We start from the raw sequence: 23799 nt of genomic DNA on the forward strand, positions 1-23799 counted from the left end.
GTAGGTGACCTCCTTCTATTGCAGGTATTGCTAGCTACATTCTCAATACCCATCTCTCTCTCCTTTAAGAATATTAAGAATAGATTCCTGCATTATTGGGGGCAACAACATACCAAATTATAAAATTTTCCAGCCTCCCTTGCAGAAAAAGGTAGAATGAGATAAGTAGAAGTCACTGGATATGGTTGTAAGGAAATCTTAAAAAGGGAGACAAATAAGCTGAAAGGTAGGTGCATTTTTATGAGTTCCTCTTTTCTGGTGTGTGTTACCTTTTCCACTGGATTCCTTGAGGTTCAGGAGCTGGGTCTTTGGCTCTCTATATTATTCTTCTTTTTTAATTTTATTTTTTAAGTTGTTGATAGAACTTTATTTTTATTTATTTATATGTGGTGCTGAGAATCGAATGCAGTGCCTCACACATGCAAGGCAAGTGCTCCACCACTGAGCTACAACCCAGTCCCCTGGTTCTCTTCTTCTTCTTTTTTTAAATATCTTTTTTAGTTCTCTCAGACCATTTGAAGAAGACAGACAAGAGACAATTCATGACCTGCTCTGTCCGCACTGAGACTGGAATACCTGCACTGCCCACACACAGTTGGGAACACTGCATCTGAGCAAAGAGGAACCACTGTGCTGGGGTTCCCTATCCACCAATGGGGTAGGGTGGTGGGGGTAGGGAGGATGGTTCCACCCAAACTGCCTCCATCTTGGGATATTGCATCCACCTCTGTAGTCCTCCCTACATGGTAATCTCCACTGTGGAACAACAGACAGAGCCAGGAGGCTCCTGCCTGTGGTGGCACTACATGCCACAGTGGGGCATCACCCAATAGGCCACCCAACATCACACAGTCCATCCTTCTAGCCGCATCTTTGAAAGCAGTTGCCTCTATCTTGGGACACCTCCACTGCCATCTTGGGTTACCTCTGCTGCCACCTCTGCCATTTTTAGTTGGGGCTGCTTCCATATTGGGACACTGACTGGGGCCCCATCCTAACACCAAAGTACCTATAGGCTTGATGTTACTGCTGCCACCAACTAGGGATGTGGTTGCTTCCATCTAGGGACAACAATCAGAACCTTGAAGACTGTAACCAAGGTCCCTGTGGGCCTGGTTGCACCAGAAGTATCCCTACTAGGTATGCTAACAGACACTATCCTGTGGAAAGGTAACAGGGAGCCTTGCATGGGTTCGCCCCCCTTTTTTTTTTCTCCTGCTAACATCCAACTTCTTTTGATTCCCCTTTCACTCGTTCTATAATCTAACACCTCTATATTCTCACAGCCTACCTCATAAACATGACAACCTACCCCACCCTGTTCTCTCTCTGTACACCATTAGAAACTTTAAACCCTTATACAAACCTACTGGCTATATGGTAGAAGATACCCGAACTCATCATTTTTCTGTTTATAGCAACAAAACTTAAATGTCTAAATAGAAGCTAATTGATTTATGGCTGCATGTTGGTTGCATTGGGTGATGTAAACATTGATCTCCCCATTAAAGGTGAGGTATTGGTAACCTGCAAGGACACTACAAGATTATAGAGTAGAAACTTCAACAACTTGGAGCTGTATTGCAAGAGAGGAAAATATGTAGACAACATGAAAAAACAAGGGAGGAAAGTGCCCCAAACAAACCAAGATAATATATAATTATAGAATCTATTTTCAGCACAGTAGTTGAAATGACAGCGAGAGAGTTCAGAATGTACATAATTAAAATGATCAGTGAATTAAAGAATGACCTAAGAAAGCAAATACAGGCCAAAATTGATCATTCCAACAAAGAGATAAGAAAGCAAATACAGGTAGCAAAAGGTTACTTCAAGAAAGAGATAAAGATTCTGGAAAAACCAACCAACCAACCAACCAACCAACCAACCAACAAACAGGAAAGAAGGAAACAATAAACAAATTAAAAACTCAATAGAAAACATCACCAACAGAGTAGGTCACTTGGAAGACAGAACCACAGACAATGAAGACAAACTACAAAAATCTTGAAAATAAAGTTGACCTAACAGTGAAGATGACAAGAAACCATGAACAGAACATCCAAGAATTAGGGGATAATATCAAAAGACCAAATCTAAGATTTATCGGGATACAGGAAGGCATAGAGATTCAAACCAAAGGAATGCACGATCTTTACAATGAAATAATATCAGAAAATTTCCCAAACATGAAGAAGGAATTGGAAAATCAAATATAAGAGGCCTACAGGACACCAAATGTACAAAATTACAATAGATCTACACCAAAGAATATATTAATGAAAATGCCTAGTATACAAAATAAGGATAGACTTAAAGGCTGCAAGGGAGAGGAATCAGATTACACATAGGGGAGACCAATTGGATCTCAGCAGATTTTCCAACCCAGACCCTCAGAGCCAGGAGATCCTGGAACAACACACACAAAGCTCTGAAACAAAATGGATGCCAACTAAGAATCTTATATCCAGAAACATTAAGCTTCAGATTTGATGACAAAATAAAAGCTTCCATGATAAACAAAGGTTAAAAGAATTTACAGAGAGAAAGCTTTCACTACAGAACATTCTTGGCAAAATATTCCATAAGGAGGAAATGAAAAACAACAATGAAAATCTGCAAAGGGAGGATATATACTAAAGGAAAGGCCAATCAAAGGAGAAATCAAGTCAAGTTAAAAACTGAAAATAAGCCAAAATGAACGGGAATACAAAACATATCTCAATAATAACCCTGAATGTGAATGGCCTAAACTTATCAATTAAAAGACACAGACTGGCAGACTGGATTAAAAAGCAAGACCCAACAGTATGCTGCCTTCAAGAGACTCATCTCACAAGAAAATACATCCACAGATTGAAGGTGAAAGGATGGGAAAAAATGTATTACTCACATGGACTGTGTAAACAAGCAGGGGTTTTCATCCTTATATCATATAAAATGGACTTTAAACCAAAGTTAATAAAAAGAGATAAAGAAGGTCATTTCCTACTGCTTAAGGAAATCACACATCAACAAGACATAACAATTGTAAATATCGATGCTCCAAACAATGGGGCATCTATGTATAAAACAAACCCTTCTCAACTTCAAGAATCAAATTGACCACAACACAATAATACTGGGTGACTTTAACACAACTCTCTCACTAGTGGATAGATCTTCCAAATAAAAACTAAACAAAGAAACTGTAGAACTCAAGAAATTATTGTTTTCTTAACAGATATATATGGAATATTCCATTCATCAGTGAGTAAATATGCTTTTTTTCTCAGCAGCACATGGATCCTTCTCCAAAATAGACCATATGTTATGCTACAAAGCAAGTCTTAGCAAATATAAAAAATTGAGATCCTACCCTGCATTCTACCTGACCATAATGGAATGAAATTAGAAATTAATGATAAAATAAAAATTAGAAGCTACTCCAACACCTGGAGACTAAATAATACACTACGGAATAATGCCTAGATAACAGAAGACAACAGGAGGAGATAAAAAAAAATTCTTAGAGTTAAATAAGAACTCCTACACAACATATCAAAATCTCTGGGACACTATGAAGGTAGTGCTAAAAGGGAAGCTCATTGCATTAAGTGCATTCATTAAAAGAAGAAAAAGTAAATAAATAAACGACCTGACATTACATCTCAAAGCCCTAGAAAAAGAAGAACAAGTCAACACCAAAAGTAGTAGAAGGGCTGGAGTTGTAGCTCAGTGGCAGAGCACTTGCCTAGCATGATCCTCAGCATCACATAAAAATAAAATAAAGGTATTGTGTCCATCTACAACTAAAAAATAAATGTTAAAAAGTAGTAGAAGATAGGAAATAATTAAAATCAATGAAACTGAAACAAAAGAAACAATTCAAAAAATTGACAAAACAAAAAGCTTGTTCTTTGAAAAAAAAATTGACAAAATAGCCACTCCAATGAAAAGGAGAGAGAAAAAGCAAATTACTAAAATTTGTGATGAAAAAAGAAATATCACAACAGACAATATTGAAATACAAAAGACAATTAGAAACTATTTTGAAAATTTATACTCCAGTAAAATAGAAATGAGTAAAATGAGGCATATGATCTACCCAAACTGAACCAGGAGGACATGCACAATTTAAACAGATCAATTTCAAGCATAGAAACAGAAGATGCCATCAAAAGCCTACCAACCAAGAAAAGTCTGGGTCCAGACGGATTCTCAGCCAAGTTCTACAAGACCTGCAAAGAAGAATTAAAACCAATACTCCTCAAATTATTCCATGAAATAGAAAAGAAGGGAACCCTTCCAAACTCTATGAGGCTAGTATCATCCTGATACCAAAACCAGCCAGAGACACATCAAAGAAAGAAAATTTCAGACCAATATCCCTGATGAACATAGATGCAAAAATTGTCAACAAAATTTTGGCAAATCGCATATAAAAACATAAAAAAAAGTGCACCATGATCAAGTGGGGTTCATTCCAGGGATTCAAGGTTGTGTCAACATACAGAAATCAATAAATGTAATTCATTACACCAACAGACTTAAAGATAAGAACCATATGATTACATCAATTGACATAGAGAAAGCATTTCACAAAACACAGCACCCTTTCATGTTCAAAACACTAAAAAAACTAGGGATAGTAGAAACATACCTCAATATTCTAGAAGCTATCTATGCTAAACCCAAGACCAACATCATTCTAAACGGAGAAAAATTGGAAGCATTCCCTCTAAAATCTGGAACAAGACAGGGATGCCCTCTTTCACTACTTCTATTCTACATAGTTCTTTCTTTTTTAAAAAAAATATTTATTTCTTAGGTGTAGATGGACTCAACACAATGCCTTTATTTTTATGTGGTGCTGAGGATCGAACCTGGGTCATGCCGGTGCTAGGCAAGCACTCTACTGCTGAGCCACAATCCCAGCCCCTTCTACATAGTTCTTGAAACTCCAGCTAGAGCGATTAGAAGAAGGAAATTAAAGGGATATAAATAGGAAAAGAACTCAAATCATCATTATTTGCTGACAACAGGATTCTATACTTAAAGAATCCAAAAAATTCAATTGGAAAACTTCTAGAATTAATAAATGAATTTAGCAAAGTAGCAGGATACAAAATCAATACCCATAAATAAAATGTATTTCTATACATCAGTGATGAATCCTCTGAAAGAGAAATTAGGAAAACTACCCCATTCACAATAGCCTCAAAAAATAAAAAAATACTTGGGAGTCGGCTTAACAAAAGAGGTGAAGGACCTCTATAATGAAAACTACAGACAATAATGAAAGAAGTTGAAGAAGAACTTAGAAGATGGAAAGATCTCCCATGCTCTTGGATAGGCAGAATTAATATTGTTGAAATGGCCATACTACCCAATACGCTATACAGATTCAATGTGATTCCAATTAAAATCCCAATGTCATTCCTTGTAGAAACAGAAAAAACAATTATGAAATTCATTTGGAAAACTAAGAGACCAAGAATAGCCAAAGCAATCCTTAGCAAGAAGAGTGAGGCAGGAGGCACCAGGATCTTAAACCATACTACAAAGCTAGAGTAACAAAAACGGCATGGTACTGGCACCAAAACAGGCATGTAGACCAATGGTACAGAATAGAAGACACAGAGACAAACCCACATGAATAGAGTTACCTCATACTAGATAAAGGTGTCAAAAACATACATTGGAGAACAGCCTCTTCAACAGCTAGGAAAACTGGAAATCCATATGCAGCAAAATAAAACTAAATCCATGTCTCTCACCATGCACAAAACTCAACTTAAAGTGGATCAAGGACCTAGGAATTAGACCAGAGACCCTATGCCTAACAGGAGAAAAAGTAGGCCCAAATCTCTATTATATGGGATTAGGTCCCGACTTCCTTAATAAGATTTCTATGTGCCATAATTAAAATCAAGAATCAATAAATGGGATGGATTCAAACTAAAAAGATTCTTCTCAGCAAAAGAAATAATCAATGAAGTGAAGACAGAGCCAACAATTTGGGAGCAAATTTTTGCCACACACACATCAGAGCACTAATCTCCAGGATACATAAAAAACTCAAAAAACTTAACACCAAACCAAAACCAAAACCAAAACCAAAACAACAACAACAAAAATAAGTCAATCAATAAATGGGCTAACGGGCTGAACAGACACTTCTCAGAAGAAGATATACAATCCATCCTCAAATATATGGAAAAATGTTCAACATATCCAGTAATTAGAGAAAAGCAAATCAAAACCATTCTAAGATTTTATCTTACTCCAGTCAGAATGAAAGTTATCAAGAATACAAGCAATAAGTGTCGGCAAGGATGTGGGGGAAAAGGCACACTCATACATTGCTGGTGGGACTATAAATTGGTGCAACCAATCTGGAAAGAAGTACAGAGATTACTTAGAAAAATTATGATAGACATTATTATCCAAAGTACACATATGACGACCCGAATTGGTGTCAACATACTTTATATACAACCAGAGATATAAAAAATTGTGCATATATGTGTAATAAGAATTGTAATGCATTCTGTCATTTGTTTTTTTAAAAAATCAATTAAAAAAAACCCAAAAATTGAAACGAACAACCATTTGACCCAGCTATCCCACTGCTCGGTCTATACCCAAAGGATTTAAAAACAGCATACTACAGTGATGCAGCCATTTCAATGTTTACAGCAGCACAATTTACAATTGCTAAACTGTGGAACCAAACTAGATGCTCTTCAACAGATGAACTGTTGTACATATACACAATGGAATATTATTCAGCATTAAAAAAGATTAAAATATGGCATTTGTAGGTAAATGGATGGAGTTGGAGAACATCATGCTAAGTGAAATAAATCAATCCCCCCAAACCAAGGGCCAAATGTAATCCATAATGGGGAGCGGGGAGAATGACATGGGATGAGTGGAGAACTTTAGATAATGCAAAGAGGAGCAGGGAATGGGTCAAGGGGGTAGAAAAGATATTGGAATGAGATGGACATCATTACTCTAGGTACATGTATGATTGCACAAATGGTGTGACTCTACTTCATGTACAACCAGAGAAGCAAAAAATTCTGTTCCATTTGTGTACAATGAACCAAAGAGCTTTCTACTGTCATGTATAACTGATTAGAACTAATAAAAAAAGAGAGAATTTAAAAAATATTTTTTAGTTGTTGATGGATCTTATTTCATTTACTTATTTATATGTGGTGCTGAGAATTGAACCTAGTGTCTTATACATGCTAGGCAAGTGCTCTACCAAAGCGCCATAACCCCAGTCCCCTATATTCTTTTGTAGCACATGGAACCTAACACATCTACATTAGATGTGTAGAAGTATATACAGAAATTTGTTTTTTAAAATATTATTTGGTAAAAGTTCACTTCTACTAACTAAGAATCTATACCAAGAATGCAGCTATTAAAAAGATGTAGAGTTACATGTACTATACCCTGACAAAGAAAATATTGAGTTTACAGATCATTAAAAATTGACAGGAAAAAAAAGCACTGGTAATAATTTCCATCAAGGTCTCATAACAAGATTTTATAACTTGTGGATCATTGGCAAGACATATCTGGAGCTATTAAGGACTTTTTAATGATCAAGAATGAACGTTAAAATATCCTATGGTATTTTGCATAGCTTATCCTGTGCAGTAAACATAATTGTAGAGCTGAAAAATTCCTATCACTTACTGAACTCATAGCTGAAGAAGAGACAAGAGAAAAGGAAACTGCAGGAAAAGAAAAAGGAAAACCCCAAGAAAATTCACAGAAACTTCTGCAGACTTCAATAAGTTCCTTAAAAATTTGAAAACATGCACTCCAATGCTGTTTTTTGCTTACAAGCAGATATATGATTAAAGCAAACCAAGTAAGCCACCATGGATATATTTCTGAAAACACTGACACTTTCCTCAAGAACCTCAGGCAGGTCCTTCACGAGGTAATTCAGAAGAAGGTATTGCTATCAGAACAGATGATGATTCCGTGGTATTACTGCCCCGAAGACTTTCCAGTGGGACAAGATGTGGAGATGGAAGTGAGTGATACTGATGATTCTGGCCCTATGTAGACCTAGGCTAATGTGTGTGTTTGTTCTTAGTTTTTAGCAAAAAAGTTTTAAAAAGTAGAAGAAATAAAATACTTTAAAAACAGAAAAAACTTACAGAATAAGTATATAAAGAACAAAAATATTTTTGTAAAGCTGTATGCTTGTGTTTTAAGTCTTATTACAGAAAAAATGTAAATGTTTATAAGGTAAAAGAATTATAGTAAACTAAGGTTAATTTATTATCAAAGAAAAAAAAACTTTTATGAATTTAGAGTAGCCTAAGTACACAGTGTTTATAAAGCCTATAGCTAAGTATAGCACTCTCCTGGGCCTTTACATTCAATCACTCCTAACTTGTTGACTCACCCAGAGTAACTTCTAGTCTTGCAAGCTTCATTCATGGTAAGTGCCCTATACAGATATACCATTCATCTTTTATACTGTGTTTTTTTTCTGTACCACTTCTATGTCTAGATATGTTTAGATACAGAAATACCATTGTGTTATATGTGCCTATAGTATTTGGTATAGTAACATGCTATACAGGTTGACAGTCTAGGCTATATCACATAACCTAGTTGTTTAGTAGGTTCTATCATTAAGTTTTGTATAAGAATGCCATGACATTCACACAGTCATGAAACTGCCTAATGATGCAGTTCTCAGAATGTATGACTGTGTATTACTGAGACATTTTTCCCAATACAACAAAGATGTACGTATTTTATTTGTACAAATTAAAAACTGAAGGAAAGGGCAGCTCTACTAGATTTAACTTAGAGTATTCACATGTTAGATATAAGAACAGAACTGTCTATGTACTTATATTTAGACACTATACACTGTTTTGAAAGGAATGGTCTGACTTCAGCAAGAAAATGAAGTCTTTGGAAAATCTTTGGTTATGCCTATAAGGGTACTAATACAAAGAGCTTAGCTAAAAAAAAATAAATAGCTTAGCTAAAAAATTGATAAAAATAATAGATAAACCTTAGTTCTGTTTATATCTTTAGAGACCCGAAGGTGAGAGAGTCTATTAAAAATACATATGTGTATTGGGCTGGGGTTGAGGCTCAGAGGTAAACGCTTGCCTAACATGTGTCAGGCACTGGGTTTGATCCTCAGCACCACACGAAAATAAAATAAAGATATTGTGGCCACATATAACTAAAAAATAAATATTTTTTAAAAATACATACATGTATATGTATATATACGTGCACAAACAGTGCATTCCAACTTTTAGTTCATCCCAATACAAAATAAAGTTTTCAAAATAATTTTACAGGAAATCTTTATAATTCAAATAGATTTGGAAAATAAAGAGGGTTATCTAATGTTTGAAATTCATCAGCACCTACTTATTTTGCTGTATTTGAGATAGAATGATACTGCTATTGATTGAAACAACAGTATGGAAGTCACATATAATGAATTTAGGTCACACTAAAAGGCTAAAAATGCAGGAACTATATATATATATATATATATATATATATATATAAAAAACAGCAATATAAGTCTCTAGGAGAATATAATCTCGTGGTAATACAAGCCAACAATTCCTATGGATTACTTAAAGCAAAATGGAATAGAAGATAGAACTCTGTTTGAAATTAAGAAGGTAATATTTAGTACAAGGTTGAAAACTAAAATATACCTATTAAAAAAAAAAAACTTCTTGTCTCCCAAGTTTGCATATGATGCTGCAGAGTATAAGAAACTGGCTATTGAATTGGGAGTGTTTTAATTGCTGTACAATATCCTTATTCTTAAAAATATATAGTGTAAAAAAATTGTCATTCTGTTTTATTGGACTTATTTAAAAAATGCTCTGAGCTCCTGAAATGATGAAAATTATGGAGTTATTGGCGTGAACATATTTATATACAAAGATATGAAAAATTGTGCTTTATACGTGTAATAAGAATTGTAATGCATTCTGCTGTCATGTATTTAAAAAATAAAATCAATAAAAAAGAATAAACAATACAGAATTTTTTTTTTAAAAAAGGAAACTAAGGAAAAAAACCCAGAAAACCATTTTTTTAATGATTATCTCAAAACTAAGATGTATAAACAAGTGAAAATGGAGACAAACATATCCAAACCTATGGAATGTAGCAAAAACAGTACCTAGAGGAAAAGTTTATAGCAATCAATGCCCATATCAAAAAGACATATCTCAAGTAAATAACTTATTGCTGCATCTTAAGGAACTAGAAAAACAAGAGCAAACCAAAATTAGTAGAAATAAGTAAAAGTAGAGAAGAAATAGATAAAATGGAGACTCCCCAAAACAAAATCAGCCAAAGAAAAAAAACACCAAACAATACAAAAGATCAATAAAACAGGGTTGACTCAGAAAACAATCAGACTAAGAAAAAGTGAGAGGAGACTCGAATAATTAGAGGGGAGATACCATAATAGGTATCACAGAAATATAAATATCATTAGAGATTAGTATGAACAATTGTATGCCAACAAGTGTGATACTCTAGAAGAAATGAACAATTTTCAAGACACATAAACCTTACCAAGATTGAGCCATGAATAAAAAACCTGAATAGAGCAATAACAAGTATATAGCCAGATCAAATTAGTAATAAAAAGCCTTTCACTGAAGAAAAGTCCAGGGTCAGATGGTTTCACTGCTGAATTCTATCAAACATTTAAAGAACTAATACCAATTCTCCTTAAGTTATTCCAAAAAAGAGAAGAGAAAGGAAGGTATTCTTCCAAACACAATCTACAATACCAGCATTATCCTGACCCCCAAACTGGAAAAGAACATGACAACAAAAACTACAGACTGATGAACAAACATATAAACATCCTTAACAACATGTTAACAAGATTAATGTGATAAAGTGGGATTCATCACAGCAAGGATGGTTCAATATTACACAAATCAATAAACATGATACACCATATCAACAGAATGAAGGACAAAACCCATATGGTCATCTCGGTGGATACAGAAAAGGCATTTGACAAAATCAACATTGCTTCATGATAAAAACGCTGAAAAATTAGGAATAAAGGGAATGTATGTCGATGTAATAAAGGCCATTATAGTTGGGTCAACAGCTAACATACTGAACGGGGAAAAGCAGAAAGCTTTCTCTCCAAGGTCTGGAACAAGACAATTTTACCATTTCTGTTCAACATAATTCTGGGAGTTCTAGCCAGAGCAATCAAACAAGAGGAAGAAGTAAAGGGCATCCAAACTGGAAAAGCAGTCAAATTGCACTGTTTGAAGATGACCTTAAATACTCTCTGTATGTGTAATCTATGTGTGTATGTGTGTGTATAATATATATGTAATATATTAAATCTAATTTTATAAATGATGTATATGATCTATTAGAACTAATAAATGAATTTGGCAAAGTTGCAGGGTACAAAATTAACACGCAAAACCTACTAGTGTTGCTATATGTCAACAGTAAAATCTGAAATAGAAATCAAGAAAGCAATCCCATTTACAATGGCTATGAAAAACAATATAGAAGTTCCTCAAAAAATGGAAAATAGAATTAGTATCTGATCTAGCAATCCCACTTCTGGGTATATATCCAAGGAAAATGAAGTCAGTACGTTGAAGAGACATTTGCTCTACCATGGGCACTGCAGCACTATGCAAAATAGCCAAGAAATAAAAACCAAGTAAGTGTTCACTGACTGGTGAAGGGATAAAGAAAATATGGTAGACAATGGAATACCATTCAGCCACAGAAAGAATGAATTCTGTCATTTGCAATAACATGAATGGAAGTAGAGATCATTATGTTAAGTGAAGTAAGCCAGGGACAGAAACACCAGTACTGTATGCTTTCACTCATATGTGGAATCTAAAGATGTCAATCTCATAAAAGTCAAGAGTAGAATGACAGAGAGGCTAGAGGGTGCGAGGAAGGGAGGGAAGGGGAGAAATTGACAAATGGGCACTAAGTTATAGTTGGACAGGAATGAGAAGCTTGGTATGCTATGGAATAATAGGGTGATTACAGATAACAGGAATGTACTGTGTATTTCAACAAGGCAGAAGGAAGGATTTTGAATGTTTTCACCATAAAGAAATGTTCAACATTTGAAGAGATAAATATGTTTATCCTGATTTAAATATTATACAAGGTATACAAGTATTGACACATCACATGGTACTCCATTAATAAATAAAATTAACGTTTCCATCAGTTAAATTAAATTTAGAAAATTAAATTTAATAATTTATTCACCAAGAGGTATAAGAGATAATATGAAAATTACATGCCAATTGGACAGGCTTGTAAATTTCCATGAGCACTTTTAATGTGGTTAAGAGAAAAGAGCTTTTATGAGATCAACATTTTTAGATCTCACATATGACCAAGATCATGCAGCACTTGTCTGTGCCTGGCTTACTTCCCTTAACATAACGATCTCCACCTCCAGCCATGTTGTGGCATGAAGCAGTAGTCTCATCATCAGCTTAGTATGGGGGACAATTCTTTCATCTACAAAACAAGGATAATAATTCTCTGCCTGCCAAGCCTATAATTTTTATTTCTTTTTGTTAAGAAAGTGATTGAAAATAATGTCACTTACCAAAATAACATCATCAAAAAATCCCAAACCTAAAACCTCAAATATAAATAAGGACATCAAATATGAGAGGCAGACTTGAGTTCAAATCCAGGCTCCACTACTTACTAGCTGTGTGACACTGGGCAAGTTTCTCAATCTCTTTTCGCCTCAGTTCCTCCTTTGTAAAATGAGGATAATAATGGTATCTAGGGTTGTATTATATGAGACTACACTTGAAATGCCTGGCACACAGTAAGCACTCAATAAAAACTGGTGCTGGCAATGATGTACTGATGCAACACTCTAAAATTATCAACATTACAGAGGCACAAAATATTAAAAATGTATCATGCATGTTCAATGATTTTAGAGGAATGTTATCCTTCACGAACTATATACATTTTAAGTTTACCTAAGCTAGTATAGTCCTTATTGAAATCCATGTTTTTTTTTTCATTACATGTCTTCTAGATGTGACTATAAACCAACAATGCCAATTCCATATGCCATATAGAGAGAATAACAAAGTATGAAGAAGATGAACTATGAAGCCAAATTGCCCAAATTCAAATATCATTTTTATTATTTACTAGCTATATGATCTTGGGTAAGAATCTTGGTGCCTCAGATTCTTCATTTATAAAACAGGGATAATAACATCATTATCATATGGATTTATTATGGAGATTAAATAAATAAGATCATAAGCATAAAACACCCTGTAGAGTTGTCATAGTTTAGATCTGGAATGTTCCCCACAGGCTCATGTGTTGAAGCCTCACTGGTTCCAGCCAGTGGTACTACTGGAAGGTGGTGGAAACTTCAGGAGGTGAGGCCTGGTTGGAAGTTAGAAGGGTATATCTTGTCCCAGGCCCCTTCCTCTCCTCTCTCTTTCTCTCTGGGTTTTGAATGCCATGAGGCAAGCAGCTTTGCTCTGGCATACCCTTCCTCACCATGATATTCTGTTTCACCATAGGTTCAGGATCAACGGAGCCAAATAACCATGGACTGGAACTTCTGAAACCATGAGCCAAAATAAATCTTTCTTCTTTAAGTTGAATTTTATCAGGTATTTTGTCACAGCAATAGAAAGTTAACATATAAAATGCTCAAAAATTATTAACCATCATCATCATCATTACCTCTTAGAGTCATTCTAGAAAAAAAAAAGAAAGATTAACCCCTGACCACTAGAATTTCACTCTTATCAAAGAAGCATAATTGATTCCTTAATTGGTTCTTATGAATCCACAAACTCTCAAGATTCTTAAACTGGATTGGCATTTGAGACAACATACTGTACCCTACTCAATATGAACAAGGTAAAAAAAATAGATTTCATATTAATCTGTTAAGGTCTGTAAACAAGTCTGGGTGACGCCTGGCATTTTGCCAGAGGGAGTGGTTAGTGAAATAACCCCAGCGAGCCATTAAGTGTGGAGATTCCTTATTGGTTGACTGCTGTATCTAGTTTAAGCTGTATGGAATGTATAAATACCTCTGTTGTCCTACAATAAATGGCTCCCACTCCTGCTGTATCAATGTACACAAGTTGTTCCTCACCCCCCCCACCCCCCCGGTTATTTTGCTGCAGCCAGACTGTGGCATTGATCTTTCTAAAATTATCATTACTGAAAAGTTAGAAAAGGCCAAGATGAATTATCAAAATCCATTTTGACACTGCTTTCTGTTTTAAGCAAGCTGACTTCTTACCTGTCATCTGTATTACGCAGAGATGGGAGCCGAAAACTTGTGTTTCTGTCAAGCTTTGACTGGCTTTTGGTCCTCTTGATGGAGCCTTTCAGGCGCTTGCTGAAGAATCCCTAGAATGAAAAGGCAGATGGTGATGGGAGAGAGAATCAACAGGGAATATTACCTTCTGCACTAAAATTGCTAAAGGTGTTCAGATTTTTATAATGTAGACTTGAAACAGAATCCAGATTTCAATTTTTTTTATATGTAATAGTTGCTTGAAACCACTTGGTAATGTGATAAGATCATTTTATTTTCTGTGATAATTAAAGTTTTTGATAGCACTGAGTTCTTATTTCTAGTTTATACTAGTTATATAAAAAATTTCTAACTTTACTAATAGATTTTTAAAAACACAACAATAAAACATTGACAAATGTAGTCTTTTCTATGAAGATAGTATCAGCAATTTCAAAAGAAATGACACAAAGTGATTTCCTAAATTAAGAGCAAATAATTAAAGAGAACAGAATGTGAAGAGGACCTGAAATGAGAAGGTACTTGGTATATTGCAGGAACTGACAGTGACACTGAGAAAAGAAACTTGACCTTAAGACTTCAAAAAAAGAATTAACTAAGTAGTACAAGGTGTAGTCTCAACACGAATGGTGTGACTTTACTTTATGTACAACCAGAGAAATGGAAAATTGTGCTCCATATGAATTGAAATGCATCTGCTGTCATGCATAACAAATTAGAAAAAATAAATAAATGAATTAAAAAGAAGAATGTTAAAATTAGGTCTATATCACTTTGGATATGGTATTTGTAAAGTTAACATTTAAATGGAGATAACTGTACTAGCTTTTAAAACTTCATATCACTTCTAGTTTCATTTCAACGAACCCAAACCAAAATCAAAACAAAACAAACAAAAAAATAAAAAAAAAACTTGTGACCACACCTAACATCTATGGGGAAGGGATTTGTAGAAACCCAGAAAGAGAACTAGAAATATTTGGTAAACAGTAGCACAGACTACCATGGTGTTTTATCAAGTTACATATTTTTTAAACACTTAGGCATTACTCCATTCATTAGAGAAAAATGGAAACAAACTTATTTGAATTACAACTATTTATTTATTTATTATTTTTTGTTAAAAGATTTAATTTTAGAAGTCTTTATAGGAAGAAGTTAGTCAATTTAAAAATTTCTGTGCAAATATTTGTGTAATTTTTATAGCTTGCTGTTAGGCATTTCAACAGGCATGTGTTAGGGATGGATATCAATGCCACAGGAGGCATTTGCTCCATGTACCTTTGCGGTTTTGTACATGATTTAGAGCTATTTAGATGAGTGAAGAAAAAAACGTGTCAATATTTTATTGATCTTGATGCTGAAAGAGTAACTACAGACTGAGGATGTAGCTCAGTAGCATAACATGCATAAAGTCTTGGCCTGGCCTTTCCTCTTCCAAGTGTAAAATCTAGAAAATATCACATAGGCATAGTTCTCTAAACTATCATTTTGTTCCAGCTTATACATACATAGAGAGAATAGAAGAAAGCGAAAACAGGGAGAGTTACTGTCATTAGTTCTCCAGGGCACAGGCTTTATTTTCTGTAACTCAATTAGAATGAATCATCATATTGTCCATAAATGTAGTCAGCAAATTAGAGTTAAGATTATAGAATTCTAGGAGGATTATAGGGTTGTTTAAAAAAAAATCACTGCCCTAAGTTGAGAGGGCCTTGACAACAAGCACACACTTGTGCACATGTGCACATGCACAGGGTAAAGCAGCTGACTGAATGTGTCCTAGTCAATGTTCACCCATGCAATACTTTAACTTTATTTAGGCTTTTATTTGATCTTATTTCATATTTTAATGTATTTATTTAATAAAATTCATTTTATATCTCTGTGGTATAGAATTATAATAGAAGTCTCAAGGAAATCAAAGATAAAACAAACACACAATCTGCCTTAGAGGAACTTGTAATTTAACGTAGGATTTAGATACTACATAAAATTATATACATAAACTTATTGTTAGGACATAGCTGAGGAAAGAATCCCTGAGCACAAGCATATAACAATAAGAAAACTTTAAAAACTGAAAAACAAATAGAACTAGACTGAAATCATCAAAACAGATTATCCAAGGACTGTGGGACAACCATAAAAGGTATAACCTATTCATAATGGGAATACCAGGAGAGGTGAAAAAGTAACAGAACTATCTGAAACAATGACTAGTATTTTCCCAACTTAATGTCAGAACCAAACCACAGATCCACAGAACACCAAGCTCCATAAATAACAAAAATAACAACAGCAACAAAACAACAATAAAAACATTGCCCCAAACCACATATTTCAAACTATAGAAAATTAAAGATAAAGAAAAAATTCTGAAAGAAGCCAGAGGGGGGAAAACCACCTTGTATACAGAAGAATAAACACTTACATCTGATTTCTCAGAAACCATGGACACAAGAGAAAAATGAAGTAAAATATTTCAAGTATTGAGAAGAAACAAAAAAAAACCCATGCCACCCTACAATTCTCCAACCTATAAAATCACCCTTCAAAAGTGAAGTAGACACTTTCTCAAACAAATATTGAAAAAATTTGTTGTTGGTAGACCTGCCTGACAAGAAATGTTAAAAGAAGTTCCTTAAAGAGATACAAAATAATATAGGTCAGAAACTTGGAGCTGAATGAATTAAAAAAAAAAGAACACTGAAGAAGAAATAAGTGAAAGTAAAATACAAACATTTGTTTAAAATAATAATAGCAATAATATATTTGATTATGCATACATAAGCAAAATTAATCACAGCAATAATATAAAGGATAGGAAGGGAAAATTAGAATTATTTTGCTATTATAAAATATTTACACTATATGTGAAGAGGTACAGTGTTACTGAGAGTGAACTTGGATTAGTTGTAAATATATACAGCACACTCCAGGTCAACCACTAAAAAATGTAAAAGGAATTATAAATGATATAATAAGGGGGAAAAAAGAAAATGAAATGTCCAATTGAAACAATGAAAAGCAGAAAAAAATGGAAGGAAAAAATAACACAGAACAGGGCAACAAACAAAATAGTAACAAATAAGGTAGATAGTAATCTAACTATATAAAAAATTGCTCTGAATGTTAATTGTCTAGATGTTCCAATTAAAAGGTATTGGCACAGTGGATCAAAAAGTAAGACCCAACCATATGCTGTCTTTAAGAAGTTCACATTGAATGTAGACACATATAGTTAAAAAGTAAATGAATGGCAAAGATTAAACCATGCCAACACCAGTCAAAATAAAATAATAATAGCTATTAATTTTAGACAGAGCTTGTGTCAGAGCAAGAAAAGTTACCAAGTATCAAGAAGAGTATTACATAATGATAAAAATGTTAATTTTTCAAAAAAGACCTAATGATCTTTAGTGTGTCTGTGCCTAAACAGAGCATCAAGGAATATGACACAAAAACTGAGAGTTATTAGGAGAAATAGATGAATGTACTATTGTAGTTAAAGACTTTGAAGTCCTTAGCCCACTATCAGCTATCCTCTTGTTCTTTTTTCCTTCTCTATTTAGCTGGACTTCCTAGCCAATTATCTAAAGTATTCAATTGTCAATATCCTCCATTTTCTTAATTATCAGCTATCCAAAATCAAAACTGGATCAATGTTTACATTCATCTTTCTGGTCCCATGATCAAGCTATTTCGAAAGATCACATAGCTATGTAGACTGATACCACTAAATATCCTCTGTCTCAAAGCTTGTTTTCTAATGTACCTCTATCCTGGAAGAACCATGCATTGAGCCTTCTGGCAACATAATCCTGTTCTGAGAAAGCTCAGTGTATACACCATGCTTAATTGCCCACTGCTAGCTTCTGAGAATTCCTTATGTACAGGTCACTATACTTTATACCATGCAGTTCTTCTGCCTTGGCTACACCTGACTGGATCAGAATGGATAAATGACCTAAAGATACCCCAAAACATCTAAGAGTAGTCTTGGTGAGAGTTCTATGTACAGGACATGATATCTGGTAATTACTTTGTATTCTAGCTTGATCTCTGTCTATTCCTTGCTTCATCCTTTATACTCTAATAACTCTGAAAGCCTATAATTCTCCATATTCACAATGCATCTCTGCTACTTCTCATATTCCCTCCTTTCTCCCAGATAGTCACACTGGCTCAGTTATCCCTAGTTCTAAGACACTGGGCTAGTCACAACTTCCAAATTTTAGATTCTCACCTGCAAAAGGAAGATTTTAAAATCAAGAATAAATTAATAAATTAATAAAATTAAGAATAACATAACTGAATACAAAAGTGTTTTTTTATTTTATTTTTTGTGGTGATGGGGACCAATCCCAGGTCTTCACAATGCTATGAAAGTGTTTTTAAAATAAAGGAAAATGAGTACCTGTAAACATTAATTGAACATGAATCTAGGGTGGAAGACCAGTGAATAGGTAAGTAGAATCACAATTTTCTCACTGGAAACCATTGTACCAAATGAAGTGAAGGAAACTAGAAATAAATTCCACAGTAGCAGAGATTTATGACTGCTACATTCAGTGACATATACCCCAATGTCTACAGGGATACTTTGTACATTATAAGTGCTCAGTAAACATTTGTTGACTGAGTTTACTGAAGGCTTTCTCTGTATCAGAACTGTGCTTTCCAATATGGACTATCATTTAATTCATGCAGCAACTCCATGAAATAACTTGTTTAAGTCAGTAGATACCAAATTAAGATTTAAATTTAGCATATGCTAATATTTAAAATGTTTCATTCATTTGTACATTTGTTGAACATCTATTATTTGTCAGATACTTGACATATTTCACATATATTGGTGAAAAAACAAACAAACAAAACCAAAACCCTGGCCTTAAGTAAGCTTACATGCTAGTGGGAGGAAACATGGCTATGTTTTATATACTGCAGCACTTGTCTTTATTATGTTATGTTGAACATCACCAATATGTGTTGAACATAACATAATAAAGACAAGTGCTGCAGTATATAAAACATAGCCATGTAATGGGGTGGTGATATTAAGTGGTTAGGGTATGGCTTAGAGGATGATATATCATCTGAGTAAAGATCGAAGAAGGTGAGTCAGCTTAATGATATTAGAGGGGAAAAACATTCCAGGCAATGGAGACAGGTTGGGCAAAGGCTTTAAGGAAAAAGCATAAATGTTCAAGGAAGAGCCAAGAAATCAGTGAGGTACAGAAAGCAACAGGAGGGTAGTGGGAAATAAGGGCAGAGAGGTAGAAGGATGGTGGTGGTGGTAGTGTTAGCTGTGGGGGTGAGTGGTGGACAGTGGATCCAATAGACTGCTGTATGAACCTCACCTTTTTCTCTGAGTGTGAGAGGAAGCCATGTCCAAGGAAATTAACAAGAGATAATTTAAAGTGCACATACGTTCACATGCACACACACATTTAAGTTTCTGAAAGAGTTTTAGCTATGAAAATGAAAATGTGTGCTGATTTACTTAACAAGGTTGTGCAATATATGAATAGTTAATTTTCTTTATAAATAGTATAATACATTTCAACAAAATACAAAGAAAGTTTATTTGTGACTTTACTGAGGTCACACTGATGCCAAATGGCAGAGCAGAACTTTGAGACCAAGCAGTCTGACTCTTGAACCCTTTGCTATTTAACCACTATGCTCTACTAATTATCCACATTCTAAATCCTCTTCAAATATTCTGAGCATTATAACTTGTTTCCCCTATATGTACTTAATCAAATTTCTACACAAATTTTATAGAACTACATATCACAAAGAGCCAGGAATGTATTAAAGGTCAAAATATTAGAAAAACAAACAAGCAAAACAAAAAAATACAGAACTACCAGTGTGACATTTGATTCATCCATAAGAATTTGTCCCTGTATAAATATGTTCTATCTACATAAACTAAGGTGAAATACTACTGAAATCACTTTTATACATAACTGAATCTATTGTCACTGAGTATAAAAGAAAAAATAATTCTCAAGTATAAGATTTAAAAATATATGGATGCCAAAAGAAAAATATTTTTTTCTTTACACAGTTATGATAAGCATGTCTTATAAAGATGTAAAGAGTGCAAATGATTCTTCTATAAATTTACCCCCTAAATCCAACAGCATAAATGGAAACAAAAAAGACTATAAATAAATTTATTTCATCCTCCTGATACCAACCTAATCTGAAATCATTCTAATAAAACACTCAAAGCAACTCCTACCTTATTCAGTTCTCCTTTGAAATGCTGTTGCTACCCTCTACAATTCTTAAAAATATCAGAAAGTTCATCATTTAAAAAAAACAACTCTGTTGTCAAAGCCATCAATACTACTAAAATGACTTACTTTAATTATTTGGTACTCAGTATTTCCTTCAAAATCAGGCTTAAAATTAGCAACTATCAGTGAAAGAAAAAGTCTCGTGTTGCCTTTCTTTGGAGCCTGGTAAATGTTAAAGACAATGTTAACAAATACTGTTCACCATCTGTAATTTTGAGTAACCCCAGAAGACTGAACTTGGCTATCTGGGCATGATTCGTAACTGAAATAAAACTGCTGCTACGCAACCACTCTCAGAAGTCTCCGAGGTGGTAATGAGAGACACTGACTTGCTGATGTCCTGGCACTACTGCTGTTCCCTTAAGACAGGGAGAAGTGGAGACAGAGAAACATGTTGTCACCTTTCAAATGAAAACACAGGGATGTGCAACAAAATCCTGCTATAATTCTGCTGGAAACTTTTCACACAGTGACTCACAAGGGATTAAGGACAATATTACAGCAATTTTAAGTGATTAATTTTAATAGCAGTTCCTTAAAGTGTTATGATTCACACTAAGAAAATGCTACCTTGACAACTAGCAAGGACCCAGGTAAGAACTATTTCCATTTTTGCTTTTAGTTTAACTAGTAAATTAATCTACATTTTAAAACATTTTAATAGTACATTTTTATCATAGATTGTAATTACCTAAGAAGAAAGTTTTGGTCACATATAAATAACTTCCTTTCAAGTTCTTTTAGTATAACTTAAGAACTTGTTAGATGTTCAATAAATATTGAATATTGGCAACTACAGTTGCAAAAAATTAACAAGGAAAAAGGGAAAGAATATGTGTAATAAGAATTGTAATAAAAAAACAAGTACATGTATAAAGACATGAAATGGCGTGAACATACTTTATACAAAGATATGAAAAATTGTGCTCTATATGTGGAATAAGAATTGTAATACATTCCACTGTCATGTATTTAAAAAATAAAATCAATAAAAAAGGAAAATGTTAAATTTCATTTTCCAGCCATCATACTTTTAGTTTATCTTCAGAACTAGAAGTCCAAAAAAGATGGAAAACTCTAGTGACAAGAATAACAACAAAGTAACAAACAGCTGAAAAGTGCTTTAGTTAACAGCTTCATTATGGGTAACTTTTCCACTAGAAGTTTCTTTTTTTGTTTTGTTTTGCTTTTGCAATTTAAGTATTTCTATCATAGATTACAATTTTCTTTCAGCTAGGAGCTAACAAATCTGAATCTTTGGGCCTATGGCACAGCGATCTACATATTTTTGTTTTTGTGGTACTGAGGATTGAACCCAGGACCTTGGGCACATGCTAGGCTAGTGCCCCACAACTGAGCTACATCCTTAGCCCAGTGATCTACATTTTCAACAAACATTTAGTGTGATGCTTTTTTTTATTAAGCAAAGCAAAATTTTTATCATGAAACCTTTAAAATACAAAGCACAGAAATTAATAAACACATATCCATTATTCAGATTGAACCTATATTAATATTTTGATGTTTTTATATATTAAAATACAAAAACGAAATCTAAAATATTTTAATTCTTATATGTCATAACATGTTAAAACATACATTGATATGTTAACATATGCTAGAGGGGCAAATGGGAAGTTATCCTACTATTACTAATAATTTTCTTTATTTTAGAGATTCATTTTCATTTGATAGAATGCACTCGAATGTCCAATTTCTTTCTTTTCTTTTGTGGTGCCGGGGATTGAACCCATGGCCTTGTGCATGTGAGGCAAGCAAGCATTCTACCAACTGAGCTATATCTCCAGCACCCCTAATTTCTTCTATTATCTTTCCATTAAATTATCTCAAGCCATTTACCTTCAACTTTTATGAGTTGTTTTAAAACATATCTTCTTTTAAAACAGATTTATTTTGAAAGTTATATAAAATTTAATAAATTTACTAAAACAAAATTCACTATTTTTAGGTGTTCAGCTTGGTGAGTTTTGACAAATATATGCCACCACAACTAAGACACAGAACATTTCTATCATTCCAAAATTTATGTTCCTTTGCATTTGATCCCTTCCTCTCACCTTCAGCTCCTAAACTGACTTGTCCCTATTATCTTTTCCAGAATGTAATATGAATGAAATTATGTAGTGCATAGTTGTCTTTTCACTTGGTATAATGCTTTAAAAATTTCATAGTTTGCATCTTTTTATTCCCACTACCTGGTGATACCAAAATTGTTTTATATATTGGCCAACTGACATTTGGTTTGCTTCCAGTGCTGGGTTAATTTTAGATTTATTTATATATTATCATCCTTAATATTCATACTCTGTGAACTTGAGTAAGATCAGCACAGTCTCTGTTAATCATATGAAAACAAACACTACAGAAGTAAATATTTCAGCTACTGAATTTTTCCTCTTTCAATGTCAAATTTGGTTTAATACTAATCTAAAATTTAATTGGGATGTCACTAGTTTTTCCACTGTGTTCTGCTACTAGAATCAATTAACAAAAATATAACAGCTCACACAATACAAATTTATCATCTTACAGTTCTGTAGGTCAGAAGTCCACCTAGATTTCTCCTGGCTAAAGTCAAAGTGCCAGGAGGTCCGCATTACCTTCTAAGGCTCTAAAGGAGAATGTCTTTCTTGCCTTTTCCAGCTTCTTGAGGTCACTCACATTTCTTATTTTGTGGCCTTTCCTCCATTTTCAAAGACAGCAGTGTTACATCTTTGTGTAAGGTTTTCAGCTTTTAAGGCCACATGATGTGGTTGGATTGGATCCAGCTGAATAATCTAGCATAACTCTCCACTCCCAAAGTCCTTACTCTTAATCACATTAGCAAAAACTATTCTGCAATGTAAGATAACATATTCATAGGTTCTGGATGTTAGGATATAATTGGAGTGATACAATATATTCTGCTTTTTACATATACAATAGTTTCTTTTATTAATATCTGAGTAGGTATTTTGGTTATTTCCAATATTGTGAAAATTATAAACAGTGCTGCAATGGATAACTTTGTATGTACTTGAGTGTTTCCTATAACCTCTATAACCTCATCAACTGATTTGATTCTCATACTTTATGGTTTTTGTCAGCTTGAAAGGTAAAATATTT

General features: G+C 33.9%; 1 protein-coding gene across 4 annotated transcripts in view; it reads right to left on the reverse strand.

Moving 5' to 3' along the window:
• The window catches only part of Rasal2 (RAS protein activator like 2), a 346050-nt gene that overhangs the window by 60233 nt on the left and 262018 nt on the right, over positions 1-23799 (reverse strand). For all 4 annotated transcript variants that reach the window (XM_026388446.2, XM_026388445.2, XM_026388444.2 and 1 more), the window contains exon 5: positions 14339-14448. In XM_026388446.2, the coding sequence (XP_026244231.2) occupies positions 14339-14448 (110 nt within the window). The remainder of the gene's footprint in view (positions 1-14338; positions 14449-23799) is intronic.

The sequence above is a fragment of the Urocitellus parryii genome, chromosome 9, assembly GCF_045843805.1.
Source record: "Urocitellus parryii isolate mUroPar1 chromosome 9, mUroPar1.hap1, whole genome shotgun sequence".
NCBI classification, from domain to species: domain Eukaryota; kingdom Metazoa; phylum Chordata; class Mammalia; order Rodentia; family Sciuridae; genus Urocitellus; species Urocitellus parryii.